Source organism: Mobula hypostoma, chromosome 14 (genome assembly GCF_963921235.1).
Source record: "Mobula hypostoma chromosome 14, sMobHyp1.1, whole genome shotgun sequence".
NCBI lineage: Eukaryota > Metazoa > Chordata > Chondrichthyes > Myliobatiformes > Myliobatidae > Mobula > Mobula hypostoma.
The window spans coordinates 23,641,046-23,661,920 of NC_086110.1; the positions used below are offsets into that span (position 1 = coordinate 23,641,046).

Genomic DNA, 20,875 nt, shown 5'->3' on the forward strand with positions numbered 1-20,875 from the left:
GCATTATTAAAAGTAAGTTATTACTAATTAGGATAATGGGGAATTCTTCTTCCGTTCTTTTTTACTTCCGGTGGACTTTGTATATAGTGTGCCTGCCATGCCGTACGGGTTGTGAAAGCCTCTGTATATACATGACGGTTTTGAAGTTTGAGATAAAGTTGTTTCTTCGGCATGAAGTTGTCGAGTGTGCTTTTTTCAAAGTTGAAGTTACTACAGTAGGGGTACCCATACCCTCTGCATGTGCCTGCCTTGTATTGGAGGTGCCTATGTGTTGAGGAGATATTTGCATGTAAAAGCTTAAGAGAGAGTTTTGATTATCTGTCCTAATACCAGCCCCCCGCCCCCCAAATCTTCTATTGTGGCTTTGTGTCAAATATTGTTACTGATTTTACTTCATAAGGCACTGCATAAATTTGCAACACCAGTATGTGATTATTAAAGTGACAGTGGCAGGAAATAAAACTTGAAACAAAGCCAGTATAAGTTGAGATTGCACACTGTAAAGCTTGGTTAAACATCAGTGTATCTGGAGTAGTTAGCATTCTGTACTGTGTGACAATTCAGTTACATTTATTCATTGTAGTAGGGGAATTGTAACAGGAATGACTGATAGTGGTATCTAATCACTTATTCTACACAGGAACAAACGACACAAGGTTGGCTTGTGGATTGGACCACCGTGAGGCTGTTTGAGGTTGACAAGATACCCAGATGTTTGTGAGCTGTCAAATTAGGCTCTCAAGTCTCTCAGTATTTACATCCGTGATAGTCATTGCAACGAGAGGTCCTGCCAATGATGGTTTCAGGCTACAAACTTTGAATAATGGTTGTCACTTTAACAAGGCTAAAGCGATCCTCTATCACAGTCCATTTAAAAAAAACTTTTAAGCACAGGCTACCCATCTTAAATGTCAGTTTGGTTTAATTGATTTATAAAAAAGTAGAGGCTTTAGATTTCAAGCCGTCAGAGTACAATGACAATGAATTGAGTATAATCCATCTTCTTGTTTGAGCCTAGTTATCTAATGATGCAGGGAGTGACTATTTGGCCCAACATACCAACAGTTGATTGGTTCCACTACCTTGCTTCCTTCTTTTACCTCTGAATTTGTTGTTACGTTTGTCCTTTTGAAAGTCATGATTGAATCTGCTGCCACCATCCTTTTGAGCAAGAATTCCAGTTTGTACCTGCCTTTCACATGAAGTAAATTCTCCTCTCATCTCTGCTGGTTCTTCTGTCAGTAATTCTACCTTTGCTTATTAATCTGCAGGCCACTGGAAAGAGAGTCATTCAAAATCACTGATAAATTTGAGCACCTCTTAAAATTCCATTACCATTTTCTGCTTTGAGCTGAGAACGTTTATTTTCTCTAGCCTCTGCCTGTCACTGATGTCCACTATCCGTGAGAGAACTGAAAAGTGACGGGAAGTTGTGCTCACTGTGTAAACTTTAACTGGACCTCAGTTAGACTACTGTGTTAAACTTATGGTTGCCATATCATAGGAAACACTATAGTATAATTGGTGGGGGTGCAGAGATTTGGGAAGGTGCATCAATAAAGAATAAACAGCATCCTTTCTCTTAGAAAAATATGAGGCTAAGAGCTGACCTAATTGAGGTCTTTAAAACAATGAAAGGTTTTGATTGAGAGAAAAAAGGAGTGTATCTACTGGAGAAAAGCATAACCAGAGACCATCAGCACAGCCGTCATCAAGCCATCCAACAGAAGATCGAGAAGAAAACTGTTCAGCCAGAAGAATGGGGAGAATATGGAACTCATTACTATAGGGAGTGGTTGAGGTGAATAATTTTGATGCATTAAAGGCAGGCAGGCCAAGCACATCAGGGAAAAAATAAAGAGCAATAATAGTAGATTTAGATGAATAAAGACTGGAGGAGGGTCATATTAATGTGAATGCAGAGCTGTTTTAGTAGATTTGTGACTCACTGCTGCAGTTTTCAGCTTGTGAGAGCCTAGCATAGCTTTATATATTAACTTACTGACAAACTCTGAAACTTGCTGTCTAAGTTGCATATCGATTCTGGCAACAGACCAGCTTGGAATGGACACCATTCCAATTTGTACTGGATTGTGGTGAGACTAATGATTGTGAAGATTGCTAATGCAATCAAGAAAGAAACCGGCTATGGGGATTCTGTCCTGTAGTAGTGATACAATCCAGTTTCGCTGTGGACCTAGAGCTGAGCAATTACAGTCAGTGGTCACTTTATTAGCTACACCAATACACCTGCTCGTTAAATTAAGTTCCGGTTTGGTTTATTGTCATTTAACAGTATATGTTTATCCTGACTGCCAAATGAAACAACTTTCCTCTGGACCAAGGTGTACACTACAGTACATATAACTCATACACACAACACATAAATAATCTTACCAGAAATAAATTAACAAATAATAAGGTGCATTTACGACACAACGTAGGAATTAAAAGTATAAGGCTAATGGTGGTGAGGCCTGGGTGGTTATTGGGAGTTCAATAGTCTTACAGCCTTGGGAAAGAAACTGTTCCCCATCTTAACAGGTCTGGTGTTAATCATCCAGTATCTCCTACCTGATGGTAGAGGGTCAAAGAGATGTTGGACAGATTAGAAGGGATCATTGATAATGCTAATGGCCCTGCTTCTGCAGCACTCCTGATAAATATCTCTGATGTGTGGAAGACAGAAATATCTAAACAGCCAATCATGCGGCAACAACTCGATGTGGTCAAGAGATTCAGCTGTTGTCCAGACCAAACATCAGAATAGGGAAGAAATATCATCTAAGTGATTTTGACTGGAATAATTGTTAGATTAGATTTGGTATTAGATTCAACTTTATTGTCATTGTGCCGAGTACAGATACAAAGCCAATGAAATGCAGTTAGCATCTAACCAGAAATGCAAAGAATAGTGTTATTTACAAAATAACTGCGAATAAAAAGTAACTGCTGCAGCACACAAATATAAAAGTACTGAGACAGTACAATATGGGTGCAATACTGCTTAGCGCTGTGACGTGAGGTTCTGCAGGGTCACAGCCTCAGGGAAGAAGCTCTTCCTGTGCCTGCTGCTATGGAAATGGAGGCTCCTGTAGTGCCTACCAGATGGGAGGAGAGTAAAAAGTCCATGGTTAGGGTGAGTTGCATCCTTGATAAATGCCTTTCGCCCTGCCCAGGCAACGTTTATGGTAGATGTTCTCAATGGTGGGCAATTGGGTGCCGATAATCCGCTGGGCAGTTTTCAGCACCCGCTGGAGTGCTTTGCGGTCCGTTACGGGACAATTGCCATACCACACTGAGATGCAGTTGGTGAGTATGCTCTCAATGGTACAGCGGTAAGAATCCGTCAGTATCCTGGGACAGAGGTGAGCTTTCTTGATGCTCCGCAGGAAATAAAGGCGCTGTTGTGCCTTTTTGATCAGGATGGAGGAGTTCAGGGACCAGGTGAGATCCTTGGAAATGTAGACACCAAGGAACTTGAAGCTTGATACATGCTCCTCTGCAGCTCCGTTGATGTAGATGGGAACGTGAGTGTGGCTCCTAGCACGCCTGAAGTCCACAATGATCTCCTTGATCTTCTGGGTGTAAAGGGCCAGGTTGTTGTTGGCACACCACGCAGCCAGGTGCTGGACCTCGTCCCTGTAGGCCGTCTCGTCTTCCCCTCTGATCAGGCCAACCACCGTGGTGTCGTCTGCGAACTTGATTATGGCATTAGAACCATGTACAGGAACACATTCATAGGTGAAAAGGGAGTACAGAAGAGGGCTCAGCACACAGCCTTGAGGCATGTCAGTGTTCAGGGTGCGAGTGGAGGAGGAGAGGTTGTCTAACTTAACTGACTGGGGTCTGTTAGTTAGAAAGTCCAAGGTCCAGTTGCAGAGGGATGAGCTGATACCAAGCTGGCGAAGATTGGCGATCAGCTTGGAGAAGATCACAGTATTGAATGCCAAACTAAAGTCAATGAACAGCATTCTGACGTAAGAGTTGGGGCTGTCCAGGTGGGTCAGGGCAGAGTGAAGTGCCGTGGAGATGACGTCCTCTGTTGACCTGTAGGTGCGATAGGCAAATGGATGGGGGTCCAGGGTAGTGGGCAGACAGGATTTCAGATGTGATAGAACCAGTCTCTCAAAGCACTTTGCAATGATGGGGGTGAGTGCAACTGGGCGGAAGTCATTCAGGCCCGTGGCAGTGGAATGCTTCAGCACTGGAACGATGGTGGCGATCTTGAAGCTTGTGGGGACAAGTGGTTGTGTGTCGCAGAAACTGCTGATCTCTTGGGACCTTCACGCACAACAGTCTCTAGAGTTTACAGAGAATGGTGTGAGAAACAAAAAGCATCCAGTGAGCAGCAGTTCCGTGTGGTGGAGATGCCGTTAAGGAGAGAAGTCGGGGGAGAATGGCCAGACTGGTTCAAGCTAGAAGGAATGCGACTGTAACTCAAATAACAATGGTGGGGAAAGGAGCATCTTTGAACACATGACACGTCAAACCTTGAAGTGGATGGGCTACAGCAGCTGAAGACCACAAACATAAACTTAGCGGCCACTTTATTAGATACAGGAGGTCGCTAATAATGTGGCCACTGAGTGTGGATTGGTGGCAGTAGGAATATAACTATTTTATAAAGTTTAATGTATGATTTGCTCTAGTAAATTGCATCACATTATGTGTATTTATGAATTTAATTGTAGAAGAATTGCAATCAAGAGGCCCTATACAGACATGAGAGAACCTGTAACTATCCAATTAGTAGATTAGTAGTTCTGGGGATTGCTGAAATCACATTACATATGATCTTTTATCCTAAGCCAATTTTAGAAATTTCATTTTTCAATAGAAATGTACAAGAATACCTCATCACCCATGGATCTTGTTTATGTACGTCATATCTGGGTTCATGAAAACAACACTGCCTTAAATCTTTGGTACTGAACTTGTGGTCCAATAGCAATTTCTTCAGATTTAAGGACACCAATAGTTCTGCCAACTGTGCCCAATATTCCTGCTGTCATTCTTCTTGCCACCAAAGCTCAGTAACTAAAATTACGTTTGTAAATGCAGCAATATTGTGATGTGGTTTCCATTTTTCTGAACTAACTCAGTTGCTGGCATAAAGGTTTAGTCACTTGCTTACTCATGTCTACGTTTTACCTTGAAGTTAAAAACCAGGGAGATACGTGGCCCTCTGTGATTAGTGGCGTAAAAGCTGCAGTGGTGTCTGGAACTTCGAACCAGTCTGAACAAGGCTCTTCTCGGAAAATCTAAACAGATTAGCTTGCTCTATCCCCTTCGGGGTTAAAAGCAGCCTCCCAGCTCTTTACGGCAGTCTGCATACACGGCAGTATTGTAGTTCTAACTGAAGTTTTCCTAAGCCTTTAATATGTATTTTTTCACATAACAACGTCATTTTGTTTTTGAATTTAGTGAGCTATTCTTTATGTTCAGTAAATTAATGAAGGACGTCACTGTGGGAACTGCAGTGCAACACTCTGACATCCAATACGTTGACAGACAGTTTGCATCATTTCCAGCTCATCAGGCCCCTTCAGCTGGGCAGAAGATATGATTCAATATACCCCAACTATAAAGGAGAAAGATCTTATATGACCAAGTAGTCCACATTGAGCAGTGCTGCCGATATGTAACGAGTTCAGTCATTTTGGCTTCAATCATTAGTTACGGCAACAAGGACAATAGGAACACAGTGTGGTTTTGTAGTGCAGAGCGAAGATTAAAAGTACTGATCAAGGTCACATTGTCCACATGTATAACAAAACCCAATTGATTTCTAATATCTGCCGAAAACAATAAACTCCATTATGGCAAACTATGTCAAAGTTTACAGACAAGGCAATTCTGAGTTATTAACCCCATATTGATTTTTGTTCAAAAAAAGTTAAGATCCCCCCAGCCTTATTTTTTTCCAAGAACTGAGTTTGTGTTGGTTGGCTGAATTAATATTGAGACTGTTTGGTAGCACTGATAGAAATAAGGAGGGGACCGAGTAATGTGCACAGAGGCAGCCGGTGAAATCCACATCTCTGTCTTAAATTAAACCCTTCACAAACTCAGCGCATTACGAGAGCTGACTTGGTAAGTGTATACAAGATGATAATAGGCATAGATTGATTGAGTGGTTAGCCCCATTTTATTCATAGGGTGGAAATGGCTTATACAGAGGGGCATAGTTTTGAGGTGATTAGACTCTTAGATTGTCTCATAGACGATAAGTGAGAAAGGTTAGATTGATCTTAGAGTGGGATAAAAGGTTGCCACAACATTGTGGGCCGAAGGGCCGGTACTGTGCTCTAATGTTCTGTGTTCTACACTCAGTAACCTCTTTATTAGGTGCAGCTGTGCACCTGCTGGTTAATGCAACTATCTAACCAACCAATCATGTGGCAGCATTTCAATGCATAAAAGCATGAGGTTCAGTTGTTCAGACTAAACATCAGAATGGGGGAGAAATGTGATCCAAGTGACTTTGAACGTGGAATGATTGCTGGTGCCAATTGGGGTGGCTTGAGTATTTCAGAAATTGCAGATCTCTTGGGATTTTCACGCACAACAGTCTCTAGAGTTTACAGAGTATGGTGTGAAAAAGAATAAAAAAAGTCTAGTGAGCAGCAGTGCCTTGTTAATGAGCTAGGTCAGAGCAGAATATCTAGACTGATTGAAAATATACGAAGGCGACAGTAACTCAAATAACCACACATCACAAACAGTGGTGTGCAGAAGTGCATCTCTGAATGCACAACATGTGGGCATCTTGAACTTTGAGGTGGATGGGCTACAGCAGCAGAAGACCATGAACATACACTCAGCGGTGACTTTATTATGTACAGGAGGTACCTGATGAAATGGCCCCGGAGTGTAGGTTCTAAGTCTCCCTTATAAATTGTCTGCTGGTTGTGCCCCTAACTGATTCATGTCCTTGTCTTACTTCGGTCATTCCTTGCAACAGCTGTAACAAAGTGGCTTACTCTAGCATGGATGTTTCTGCGGGTAACAGGTTACTCCCAGGCAAGGTTCAATAGAATACTTATTGTATGCAAAGTCTTCTGCTGCGGGAGACATTTCTTCTCCAGTTCCTGAAAGAAGCTCCAGGAAACAACACGCATTGGGCCATTCATCGTCACTAGGTTGAGTTCTTTCCTCCCCTTGACCAATACTACAATGAGAGCAACTTCACCACACCGACCGCAGTGGATCAAGACAGTTAGTGTTCGATAGAAAAGATGCCCTCACGAATTGTCGGCATTAGGTTTTATTTTACGGAATGGTAATGTGGAGCAAAGCAGGTGAGCTGTTCCTCATCCTCCCATGACAAAACATGTAATCACTGGCGTTTTCACCCATGAGATTTGACCTCGGATTTATATTAACTAACTCTCTAATTTAGTGTCTTGGCCCACGGCACCAATCACCACCTTCCACCTTCACATGGTGTCCAAAGCAACCGACCATTTCTCACATGGTGGCTGCAGTGAAATCAATCCGTCTGGTACCAGATTTCCATTATGGATGTTTTCCTCCTACAGCTAGCCATGAATCCAATGGAAACCTGAAAAATTCCTTAACATTCAAAGCATCTTGCAAAGCCCCCTGCTCTGGCCTCTTTTCTGAAGTGCCTCAGCCAGGCCAGGAAGCACTAAAATTATCTCAGCGTTTTACTATTTTTCTTACAAGAATTCTAGCTGTTCCTTGGATCTATTTTTAGTCTGAAGGAAACATAAGTTGCTTGCTGGGTTGTCTGGGAACCAACTGCAGAACATGGTTTAGACATGAGCAGATCAAGTGATTTGTCAAGTAACTCAACCCCCTCAGTGCCACAAATGGCTTAAAAATAGAGGTTCATACTTGTCGGTACAGTCTTAGGCGTTCTTCATAAAGACAACAGCAGGTTTTCAAATAAGATTTAAAGGTGGGCCCGCAGATGCAAAATGCAGTTTGTCCTATGATTTTATGTAACTTTGGTATTCCTCTCCTCTTGTGTTGACTGTATCTTTGACCTGGATCTTCACAAGTTGTGCAAATTAATTTGTGTTGTTTATGTCACAGCCTAGAATGTGACATTTCATCTTGGGGGCTTCATGTTGACTTCAGTTACTTTCTCTTCGATGTTCACAGCCCAGGCTATTTCCAATAAAATCATTGGAAAAGAGATACATTTTGTATCTGCCAGACCCTCACCGATTTTTATTAATGCATCATGGAAAGCATCTTACCTGCAAGCATAATGGTTTGGTATGGCAACACACAGAAAATGGTGGAGAAACTCAGCAGGTCGGGCAGCATCTATGGGGAGGAATAAACGGTTAGTGTCTTGGGCTGAGTCATGATGAAGGGTCCCCATCCGGAGCATCAACTGTTTATTGCTCTCCATAGATGTTGTTTGACCCACTGATTTCCTCCAGCATTTTGTGTGTGTTACTCTGGATTCCCAGCATCTGTAGAATATTTTATGTGTTTGGTATGGCAACTGCTCTGCATGTGACTGCAAGAAACTGTGGAGTTGTGATTCAGCACATCGTGGAAACCAGCCTCCCCTCTATGGACTCCGTTTGTACTTCTCGCCTCATCAGTAAGGCAGCCAGCATAATCGAAGATCCCTCCCACACTGGAATTCTCTCTTCCCCTCTTCCATTCAGCAGAAGATGTAAAAATCTGAAAGAACAAACCAACAGGCTCAAGGGCAGTTTCGACCTGCTTTTATAACTCTGCTTAATAGTTCCCCAGTATATAAATTGGACTCTTGACCCTGTAATCTACCTGATTATGATCTTGCACTTTGTTTACCTGCACTGCACTTTGTATCAATTACACTTTATTCTGCATTGTTATTGTTTTAACTTGTTCTACCTCAATGCACTGTGTAATAATCTGATCTTTATGAAGCCGCGTTTTTATGTCGCAGCCAAGAATGTGGGCATTTCATTTTGGGGTTGCTTCACCATTGACTTTGGTATTCAAAGTGAACTTTTCAGTGATCTCGTACATGTGACAGTAATATTCCAATTCTAATTCCCAGGGCAGACAGGGCAAATTCCCTTTCAACCCCTTCTACCTGAGCCCAGTACACCGATCATTCCTACCTTTGCTGCTGCCAACACCTCGCACCTCACATTTTTATCATGTTTCCTGACAATGTAAGAGAGGACGTTCGACCCCTCAAGTCTATTCGCACTTCCGGGTTGTGTATTGAGTTTGAGGTTCACAGTTTTGTGTGCGGCAGTGAGTTCCCCTGGATTGCAAGATTTTCTCTTGTGAAGGCAGCTGAGAGGCGTACCAACCAGTAAAGTGACTGAACTCTAACTGCTTGGGTATCAAACCATAATTTCTGGCCGCCAACTCAGGGCTATTGTATATTGTAGAGGCAGAGTAGTGGTGCCCTACCTAATTAATGCTCATTAATTTAGGCAGAACATCAGGCATCCATCCCTCTCTCAGCAGGAAGACTAACCCCGTCGTGGGTTTAAACCTGAGTGTGCAAATCTGAGATCGGATACAATTGTTTCCTTTCACCTTCCCCCTTCCCTCAATTCTGTTACACATTTGCTTAAATGTTGCTGGTCTGCATTACTGGCAGCTAGCCCGGGGCACACTTTAGCTCCCACACCCACGCACCCTTCCAGAAGAAACTATGCATTTCTCGCAGCCCGCTTCGGCCCTGAGCCTGCAGCTACAAAGTGCAGAGTCTCCTGGCAGGATCCGACCAGCAGCTGTGTCTCTGTAGCAGCTTTCCAATTGCGCCAACACCAGCAGTTTCATCCGACCTCGGGAGGTGCCTGCGGTGGCAAAACACACCCCACGGTTTTTATTTTTAAAGCAGTGAGTGACTGAGCCTAATTAATCTGGGAGGCTAGGGCTGAATAAAATTAACTGGGGGCACGCTGCACACCTTGCTTTTCTGTGCAGCGACCGCTTTTAAAGTGGGGCTGATTGTGCCTGGTGTAACTCTGTTCAGTCCTGGTGCTGATAACTTCGAATGAGGCTTGGACTTTTGTTCTGAGGTGGCAGTTCTTTACCCTCTGTCCTGCTGCTGTTACTCAATTCTGGTGTCATGTACTGTCCTAGACATTTGTAATTTATTCTGACCGTGGAGCACCGAAAGAAATCAGCATGCTAACTGATGTTAAAGGATTACTGTAAGCGTATGCTAACATTAATGGTTCTAATTTATTGTAAGCGATCTGCATTTACTCAGTGCTTTGCCTGGTACCAGGATGCCTCATAGTCCTTCAGCTATAACGGAGCGTGGTTGAAGTGTTTCAAATAATCCGGATTTTTGTTTGAGGGGAGGGCTGGTTGCTCTGTAGAAATAAGGCCAGCATTTAATCTTTTAGCGGCTGGTATTGTGGTGCAGCAGGTAGTGCTGCTGCTGGTTCACAACGCCAGTGAGCCAAGTGTTGGGTTTTCAGCATTTTTCCCCCCCCAGGTGCTCCACTTTCCCCCCACCTGCCGAAGACGTGCCGGCAGATGAGCTGGCTGCCGTAACGTGCCCCGAGTGTGGTGGGGTGAGGGCAAGCTGAGGGTAGAGTGAACAGATCTGAAAGTGGGGATAAGCTGAAAGGAGAAAAGGAGGGGCTGGTGGGAGGTGAGGTTGGTGGTTGTGCTCTGAGAGCTGTCACAGACCCGATGGGCTGAATGGTCTCCCCTGTTGTAAGGGAGTGTGAGAAATGAGAAATAATCGGACACAGTGGCTTGCAGCACCATTTTAAGTTGACTGCACTAATGTGCTTGGACTCCGATGTAGGCCAGACCAGGTAAAGGACGCAGATCCCTCCTAGGCATATGCGGAGAGAGCTTTGTTACGTAGGAGATACAACAGCAAGGCCCACTCACACAAAAAAAAATTAGATCATCTGTTCTAGTGATTTTGGTTGAAGGATAAGTACTGGCAGACACCAGGGGAAAACGACTGATTTTCCTCAAAATAATAGCACGGTAGTATGACAGTATTACAGCTGGGGGCGTGGGAGTTCGGAGCTCGATCCTGGCGTCCTCTGTCAGGAGTCTCTGTACGTTCTCCTGTGGGACGCATGTGTTTTCCCCCAGGTGCTCCGGTTTCCTCCCACCACCCAAAAAATGTAACGGGTAGGTTAATCGGTTATTGTAAATAGTCCCATGATTAGGCTAGGGTTAATTGCGGGTTGCCGGTACGGCACAGCTCGAAGGGCTGAAGGGCCCATTCCACACTGTATCTCTAAATAAGCAGCATGGAGTATTTTCTTAACCAAAGGTGAGAGTGCTGTGCACACTAAACTAGGTTTTTGCAAATCGTTGAGTTATGGGACTGCCAAGGGACTCTAATTTATTAAATAATCTATTATCTGCCCTAGAACAGTACAGCACAGTTTGGGCCCTTTGGCCCATAATGTTGTGCTGACCCACTCCATGACCAATCTAACCCTTCCCTCCTACATCTGCTATATATGTGTTATGCTCTTCCTTCTGTCCCCATTGTTTTAGAAAATACTTTTTCAGACTATTATGAATAATAGAAATAAATTGGATTCCAACAGTTTTTGACTAAACCTAACAGACTGCATTTGAAAGGGCCATAGTATTTGTCATTCATTGGATTGTTGGTATAATTGATAGTTTGGTAAGGAAGCTCCGTTACATTTTCAGGATCTGCTGAAATCTCAAGTCAGCAGCTGGTTTTCTCTTGGAACAGATAGATGAGGACACTGCTTCCTGCGGCTCCTTTCTTCTGGTGGTATTATTTCAGCCTGGGCAATGTTCCTGCACAGCCCAGGCAACCAACCCGCACGTGGGGCGGATGGATTTCACTAATTGGCTTTTGGACTGCTTCATTCCCGTCTGCTTTGTGTCGCCTGATCCTTGCCAAGATGTTGTTGTCAGCACAACCATGATCCATGATCTGTATCATCCCAACGGTTCATGGGAAAAGAGCACACACATTTCTAAAATCGCTTGACGTTTATTTCATGTGCATGAATCCATCTGAAGACTTCCTTTTGTGCAGTGTTGCTCATGACCTCAAGAGCTCAATAGCCAGTGAAATGTTCTGATGTAAAGTCATATCTGCAAGGAATGAGTTCGTGCATGAGTTATCCACAGTCGGCCTGGATAGACTCGTTGTTGGTCTGCATGGGCTCGTTAGGCCAAAGAGGCGTATTTCCATGCCGTATGATTCTGTCACTAAAGTGGCATGAACAGGAGTCTCAGAATAACAGGATCATCGGTTCTGAGGGAGAAATATTGACCTCAATTTCGGTGGAAGCTCACAAGAGCAGATCCATGCTGGAACCAAAAAAAAAAAACGAGAATTGATAATTTTTTAACGCAAACACAAGGAAATCGGCAGATGCTGGAACTTCAAGCAACACACACAAAAAATGCTGGTGAACGCAGCAGGCCAGGCAGCATCTATAGGAAGATCAGTCCTGACAAAGGGTTTCGGCCCGAAGTGTCTTCCTATAGATGCTGCCTGGCCTGCTGTGTTCACCATTGATAATTTTTTCATGTCTCAGGTCTAGGAGTGGTGGATGACCAAAGAGAGTGCATGCCATGAGCAGAGGCAGATTATCAGCACGAAAGTTAACTAACCTGCAGATGTAGAGGAAAAGGTAGAAGTTACTCTTCGGGTATACCAAGACTTGGCTAGATTGGGCCTGGAGTAGGGTGAGACTTGCTGGGCATCATGACAGATGTGCCAGGCAGTGAAGATAAGTTCCTATACATTCTTATGTATAGGAACTTATACATTCTTATACATTCACCTGAAAGAGGGAAGGCAGGGCCTGGGAGCAGCATCTCGGCCAGAGAAGGAAAGCCCAGCGGTACTTGGAGTGTCCAGCCTGGATTATGTGATCAATTCTCTAAGTATGGATTCTTGGTCATTGTAAAGAAGCAACTAAAAATAATCAGTACCACTGAAGGAAGACATGATTTCCAGATGGTCTCCACAGATTCTCCATTGTTGTACCTGCTCTGTGGATGAGCTGTTTATTGTGGTGTTGTGCTGAGTGGTTATACAATGCCCGCAATTTGCCACCTAGTACCTCGGCCTTTAATGTGCCTGCTGTAAGGTTGTTCCCAAACTGAATCTCATACATGTCACTGTGTTCACTGAGGTTGCGTATTTTGTTGGGAAGTGAACCAGTTTGCATACTCCCGCATTAGAAACCGTGCTGTTAATACTTCCCATCCAGTGATGCTCCAATGAGTTCTGTCTATTTTAATAACTAATAAATTGATTAAGGGACTGGAACACTCATTTGGAATTTCAGTTTATGTGTCACGGTCATCATGGCTGACACCTGTGACACTCCTGGCTTGCGTTGTCAGTGATTCATGTAAAACACTCATCTCTGGCTATTCCCAAAAACCATTCAAGCAAAGGCTTTGCAGGACGCATGGAGATGAAAATTCGATGGCCAACAGCCATACAAGAATCTGGACAATGATTTGTTAATTAGCCAGTATCAGTTGCAGTATCAGAACAGAAGGGTTGCTGAATCTTACTGGAACTATGAACTGAGCTACTTTTCCTTGTCTTCGCAGGTAGTCCTTCCAACTAGAGTTGGAGGAGTTTATGTTTATGACACACCTCCACAGATGGAACAAGATGAATATGACATCCTTCCATCTAGAAATCCTCCGGGTACTCTGCAGGAGATTTACGATGTCCCTCCAAATAGAGGAGGAACAGAATCTGCTGGCAATCAATACGGGCAAGAGGTGGGTAATGGTTTTACATTTAATAAAACACACAAATATTCAACATTATAGTAAATGAATAAAAAACAATCCATTGTTATTAGCATTAAATATGTTTTAAGTGATGCTTTCAGAACTTAGCTATATCTCACTTCCTTCAACAACATAATAACATTGTTTGATTTAAAAGAAAGGAATGATTCCATTTATGTAGTGCCTTTCACACCCTTGAGTCCTCAAGTAATACACAGTAAATTTTGTTTTTTATAAGGGAATTTGGCAGTAAAAATTGTTCCCAATTCATTGAGATAAATTGATAAATTTGCCAACTTTTAGAGGAACATTGTGTGTTTTTGGATTTCAGATTGTTTTGTATTTTGGAATATGTAATGAAATAGCTTGCGATCACCATCATTTGGGACTGAATTTATGTGCTACCAGTGAGCAGTTTGGTCTTACACTTGTTCATCACTCGTATGTATTTAACAGCAGAAGTTATTACATATCATTAATATGAAAAAATAATGTTTGCTGGATAACAAAAGCAGCTCAGCAGCATTGGGAAATACCTGAACCAGCTGTTGAACGGCAACAGACAGCGGCAGGCTTACAGTCGTGATGCCGTGCTTCGATTAAAAGCTCACAGCACACTGTATTTGAATTTGTTTTGGTTGTATCTAAGGTCTAAAAACAATCAACATCGTGATTTGTTCTGGTGCCAGATTTTCGTGATCAGCAGATGCTTTAAAATTTAATGCCATGCCTCTTCTTAAATTTCTGCAACCGGTCTGCTGAATATTCACAATTACCTTCAATTTTCGAAGATCTTTGTTAGTTTTATGATCAGCATACCGTTAAGCGGCATGTGTTCACTCCGATGTTGACAAGTCAACTCTTTCAATACACAATCGAGATCTCTAGTTTTGCCTTTATGGAGTGTTTTTCTACTTCTCATTAACTTCCATTCATTACGGACGTGAGGTCACTTCTCAGAACTGTCTGTGGTGTGCAGAGACCTGCGCATTGCCTGGGAACCTACCCAGCGTCGTGTGGAATTTTCCATTTGTGATGTCATGTCAGCGTTCAAAAAGAATTCGGATTTCTGAGGTTTTCGGATAAGTGGTGCTCAACGTGTACTCATAAATTCATGGTTAGGTTTTCTGTTGGGGTCACACACACAGTATAAAGGAAAGAGCATCAGGAATAGATTATTCAACCCATTAAGCCAGTTCAATGGAAGTCACAGTCAGATCATTGTGGTGGCAAATGTTCCGCTCTTTTCCTTTCCCCTAAAGGAAAGAAAGGTTGTAAACTGATGGCAATATATCCCTTTATAAAGAAACTGCTTCTTGTGTCTCTAATAAACCTCTAAAATTATTGCAGAATACCAGATGGATATGGAATATAGGGGATTGTACTATGCACAGTGAAGGTCATGGGAATTTAACTATTCAGAGGGGGTATGGAATAAATGCAATTCTTAAAGAATTTGCATCAACCAGTGGGAGATAGGACACCAAGCCTTCGTTGCTTGTCATGATGGATGCTTTTGAGCTTATCCATTGGATTGGTTGTGGTAAGTGAAAGGAAATGGTGCCTGATTCTTCCTAGATAAAGTCCTTGGAGAAACATTTCTAAGCACAAGCACCAATTTTACAGGATTAATAGTGTTTAAAGTCTGGAAATCAATATTTTAATCTCGGTTCCTTTCTGTCAGGTATATGATACTCCTCCCATGGCAATGAAAGGTCCTAACAACAGAGATAAATCACAAGAAATTTATGATGTTCCCCCCAGTATAGAAATGAATCCACAGCACCAGCTCCAGACTCAACAAATAGTGAGTACCTAGTTCTTCTCAGAAAATGTGTTTAAGATGTCTGTTGATTCCATGGTGGAATATTGTGACACTGTTGTTTGAATTATTGTGTCTGTCTGCCTGAAAAGAAAGTTGGGATTCCAAGTTGGATTTCCTGCAGGTGACCTACTTATTCCTGGCAGCCGTGCATGGATTGTTGAAGGAACATGGACGGTCTATGAGAACGATCCATTCGTAGCCTTCATTCATAGACACACGTGTGCAGACACATGTGCACACTAACATAGAACTAGACCACCAATATCAATGTGTAGGAGATCTACCCCCTCCCTTTGAATTCAGTGAAGGGGAAAGAATGGAGAAAATATATTTTGGAAAGCAAATTAGGAGGGGGGAGGGCACTATTGGCTTCTCAGACTGGCACGGTTTTTAAAGCTAGCATTTTCAGAGACCCACTGGTATTTGGAGCAAATGTCTTTTCCAGGTTAGTGCCCCATTCTCAGAGTTAATCATTCCTGCTAAATAAAATCTCATTTATCAGAACAATTTGATATTCCCTGTATACTCTGGGCCAGGTTATGTGCTGTGATTCTTCAATGTATGATACTGTGATCAGTTCAGTGAATATGCCATGTTATCTTGGCTTCAGCGTTGTTAATCTCTCCCGAAATTGGGGCCCCATATTTTTTTGGATAGTTTATCCTTACTGATCATCAGGTAGTGTGACCCAGTGAGATGTAAGAGGGAACCTCTTTGTTTCATGCACGGGATAGTTCAGTCTTATATGTCCGTTCAATCACATTGAGCTTTTTAATTCCTTTTCCAGATGGAGCCCCCATGCAGAGTGAATTGATCAGTCTTGTGTCAAGGGAGGCCCTCAGTCACTGCCGACTGCAGCTGACTCAGTGACAAACAGCACATTGATACTTAAAGCTGTAGTTGGTCCTGCTGTCAGTAACTGCACAGAGGAAACTGGGGAGGGAGGGGATTTATGAATGCACTAGTGATGGCCTTTAAATCGAGCAGGATTTGTTCCTGTCAATGCAATCTCTTCCCATGTTAGCAACAAAGGTCACAGCCCCTTGACCTAGTCTCCGTTGGCGAGCAAGTGAAGACACCACCGTGCGCGGGAAATACGAGGGGCAAGTGAATCAGGAGTGGTTTGTGACAGAAAATGCTCTGTCCAATGGCATCGTGGATGGGGCTTTCACAGGCATCCAAACACTGAACTGGTGCCAAAATTGCTTTCTGTGAGTGGCCAGTGCAAAAGGTGTGGACATTAGGCCCAATTTCTAGGCATGTCATTTTATTTAAACATGACAACCTGCATTTAGAGACAGGACCTACTGATTTTGGGGTTGGCATGGTGCGCATATCAGATAGATCATTCACTGGGGTCATAGGACTTTCTGCAGATGGCCCGGTTTCCACCCGAGATAAGCGTCATTGAAATTCCTGATTAAATGCAAGATCTTGGATCCTCGATCAGCCTTGATGGTGTGTCAGTGCACAGCCCTGGAAGTGCACCCAAACAAACAGCGGAAATATAGACTGTATTACGACATACCTCTATTCCCCACCCCCCCAAAGGTATTTTTGCTGCAAGACACTTTCCACAACTATTTCTCTTTTGCTTAAAATTTTAAAGCAATTTATCTTTTGGCCCACTAATAGCCTCTTGCTCTCCCCATCGCTGAGGTTGGGCAAGGCTCTGACTTTCCTGGAGATTGCAGGGCTGGTGTCTTTATTCACCTCTGCAGGAATGAGCTGTCTGCCCTTCATGGAAACCAAGGCTGGTCAATGATGATTGGTTTATTATTGTCACATAGCAAGATAGAATGAAAAACTTTGTTTTGCATGTCACGCATACAGATAATTTCAAAGCACAAGTATGTTCAGATAATACAAAGGGTATACAGTACCAGAATGCAGTACATAGTTAAAGAGGAAGTCTAGTGCTGTAATATGGTGCAAGGGACACGGCTGGGTAAACTATGTTTAAGAGTCTTACAATAGTGGGATAGAAGCTGTCCTTGAGCCTGCAGATGGGTGTTTCCAAGCTTTTGTATCTTCTGCCCAGTGGAGGGGGGGAGCTGGGTGGGAGGGGTCTTTGATTATATGAGCTACTTTCCCAAAGCAGCAGAAAGGGTAGACAGTCATTGGAAGGGAAGGCAGGTTTTTCTGATAGACTGGGCCATACGAAGCCATATTTTATCGGGATAGGATAGATGCCCAGTTTAAAGGGAGAATACCCAGAATATTAGCCCCTGACCTTGGCTGGTCATGTGGTGCTGAACTTTGAAGAATGTATCTCAGTAGCTGAAAGATTGTATTTCCTTTTCTTTTCACGCAGGTCTATGACTTCCCACCATCTGTAAGTAAGGATGTTACTGATGGCCCTGTCTCTGAAGATACGTATGATGTCCCACCATCATTCTCTCACAGGACACCGAAGAGTGCAGATCCCTTGAGGTTCGCATCTCAAACACCTGCTCCACATGACAACTATCCACTTGATGATGTCTACGATATACCTCCACCAGCTGGGAAACTAGCAGACACATCCCTCAACCAGGAAATCTATGATGTTCCTCCAAGTCAGAAGATACTTGGAGGATATCAGACGTCCATACAGGATGTCTACGATTTCCCAAGGGATCTAGGTGTTCCGTCCTCTGGAGGGAAGGTTCCCTCTGCCGAGGAGTCTGCTGGGGATTACGTTTATGATGTACCCCCTCAGGTGTGTAGAGATGCCACCACAGAAGAAATCACTAGCAGCTTCAAAAGACTTTCAGCTTCCAGCACAGGGAGTACAAGGAGCAATGTTTCAACATCTTCGCTTGACGTTATTCCTGTTAAAGAATCCTCAAATGCCTTGCCCAAACCAAGTAGTAAGGAGCTTAACCTGGACCTGGAGGTAGCCATGGAGATACTGGCAAAGCACCAGCAAAGTGTGGAGAGCTCTGTTTCCTATCTCATGTCCTTTGTTGTCACTAGCTGGAGGAGTCGAGAGCATATGGAGGCCAACGTGCAGAACATCAAGGCTGGGGTTGAAAGAGTGAAAAATTCTGTCAAGGACCTTCTGGAGTTTGCGCGTGGAGCTGTTGCAAACTCCACCCAGGCGACTGACCGCACTTTGTACACAAAGCTAAGCAAGCAGGTGCAGAAGATGGATGACGTCTACCAGCTACTGCTCAAGTACAGCCAGGCTCTGGACAACTGCAGCTGGGCGCTGAACGTTTTAGTAATGAACAAGCAAAACTCTGCCGATGACCTTGACCGATTTGTGATGTACTCGCGGGGCATCCCCGATGACACCAAGCAGCTAGCCTCATTCCTTCACGGCAATGCTTCTTTGCTTTTCAAACGGACAAAGCAGCAGCAGGGAGATAAGTCCAGCGTGCCCCTGCCTGGCCACGAGAGTGTCAGCCACTCAAATAATAACAGCATAACAAATTACCAGACAGGATTAACAGACAAGGCCAATATTCAGGCCAGGCCTTTGCCATCCCCGCCACGATACACGGCTGAAGGCTCTCCAGATACCCAGTACGACAACAATGGCAGTGGCTGGATGGAGGACTATGACTACGTTCACTTGCAGGTATGTGATGATCACTCTATTACGGTAGCCGCAGATGGTTTTGAGTTTATTGTCCTGTGCACAAGTACGGTCAGGTACATTTACAGGGAACAGCCTGCAGCAGCATCAGAGGCACAGAATATGAACCGTGCATAAAATTAAGCCATGCAGTGGAAACTATAAACTGTGGGACAGCAAGACCTTAAAGTGCAAGAAAGGAGACACAAGTCCACGGCGGTGCAGGAGATGGTCTGTAGTGTACAGTTGCTGAGCTAGGGTTGGAGTTGCACAGTCAAGTTAAAGGTAGTTGCAGGAAAGTGGCTGTTCCTGAACTTGCTGGTTTGGGAGCTCATGCTTCTGTACCCTCTGCCTGATAGTGAACTCGGTAGGGAAGTAAACCAGTGCCTGGGCCTCTGCTGTTGGACGAGGGAGGCTTGTGGTGTCAGGATAAACTTTAGCTACAGTGCCGCCGTAGAGCGCCAGTCTGTGCGGCAGTGCACCAATGAAGAGTGAGTGTACTCGGGTGGAAGCAGAAATAACATTGTCAGTGGAAAATAATCAACCCAGATTATATTTGAGGAAAAAGTTGAGTACACCACGTCTTTAAAGGACAGACCACCGTCAGCTTCATACGTTGCTCATTCAGAAAGGATTAGGTTTCTGCTGTTTGTCCTCCTCTTTGCATTGTTCTGTTTATTTTTCTAGTATATTCTTGATTAGAAATGATTAGTTTTCCAAAATGGGAAGCATTCCCTTAGCTTGCCTTCCTCAGGATAGGCCAGCAGCGGCTGTCTTCGCAGAAGCGTGTTTTACAGCGTGCTGGTCTCCTCACTGACGGTACCTGGGTGTGTCTTGTCCATTCAACTGGCTCCATCCTGACATCAGTTGAATGGACGCCTGTGAAAGAGGCATATGGCAGTGGCGCTATGGCGAAAGTCTCAGTCTAGTAATCTCAAGATGTGTACTAACTCCCACCACGACAGCTGTAGATTTAAAATTCAATTGAATAATGTGGAAATTGAGAATGGGGTATGTATGGTGTGGCTGCGGGGAAGGGTTAAGAAGAAGGGAATCCCATCGAGTAACATTGATAATGAAAACTACCAGGCTGCTGTTAAAATCCTCCTGATTTACCCATGTCCTTTATAGGACAAATCCTTGCCTGATTTGGTCTACCTGTACCCTATGTGACAGACTTCTTAAACACACGTTGATGTGACCTAGCAAGTCACTCAATTGTATTATGGCAAGGAATATAATGGGTTAGACGATGGGCATTGAACTTGGCAAAGTTGTCCCTAGTCCAGTTTGTTTCACAATGTCCTCCTCTCAGATATCTGGGGACCAGTGTCTAAACTGAGGGAGATGTCTGACAGGCTAGACACGCAGCAGTTGTCTTCACAGAAGCCTGTTTTACAATGTGCTGGTCTCCTCACTGACATGAACATCATCAGCTATGTTTGAGTGGGGAGTGGCAGGCGTTACGGTGATGAACATTCAGTTGCTGCTGTTGGGCCACCGCACCACAAGGATGCCCAATTTTCAGCTGACACACAATATCTTTTTCATATTCATTGAGGAGACTGGACTTGCAGCCACAGAGACCGTGCAGTGATCACTTCCACTGGTACTGGTGCGGGGGCACATTTGTGGACAGGTGGGAGGGAGCAGGTCTCAATGCTGGCTCCAGATCCCATGATGTATCAAACAAGGAAACCCCCTCCTGATCACCTGTGCCTTCCCTCAGCCAATGTATCAATGTTCCTCTGTGTTGAGCAACA

The 20,875-nt window shown here is 43.7% G+C and overlaps 1 protein-coding gene across 3 annotated transcripts in view; it reads left to right on the forward strand.

Annotated features, from left to right (window-relative positions):
* bcar1 (BCAR1 scaffold protein, Cas family member) overlaps window positions 1-20,875 on the forward strand; it is a 268,517-nt gene that overhangs the window by 232,705 nt on the left and 14,937 nt on the right. For all 3 annotated transcript variants that reach the window (XM_063066813.1, XM_063066812.1, XM_063066811.1), the window contains 3 exons: window positions 13,537-13,713; window positions 15,410-15,532; window positions 17,865-19,115. In XM_063066813.1, coding sequence (XP_062922883.1) covers window positions 13,537-13,713; window positions 15,410-15,532; window positions 17,865-19,115 — 1,551 coding nt within the window. The remainder of the gene's footprint in view (window positions 1-13,536; window positions 13,714-15,409; window positions 15,533-17,864; window positions 19,116-20,875) is intronic.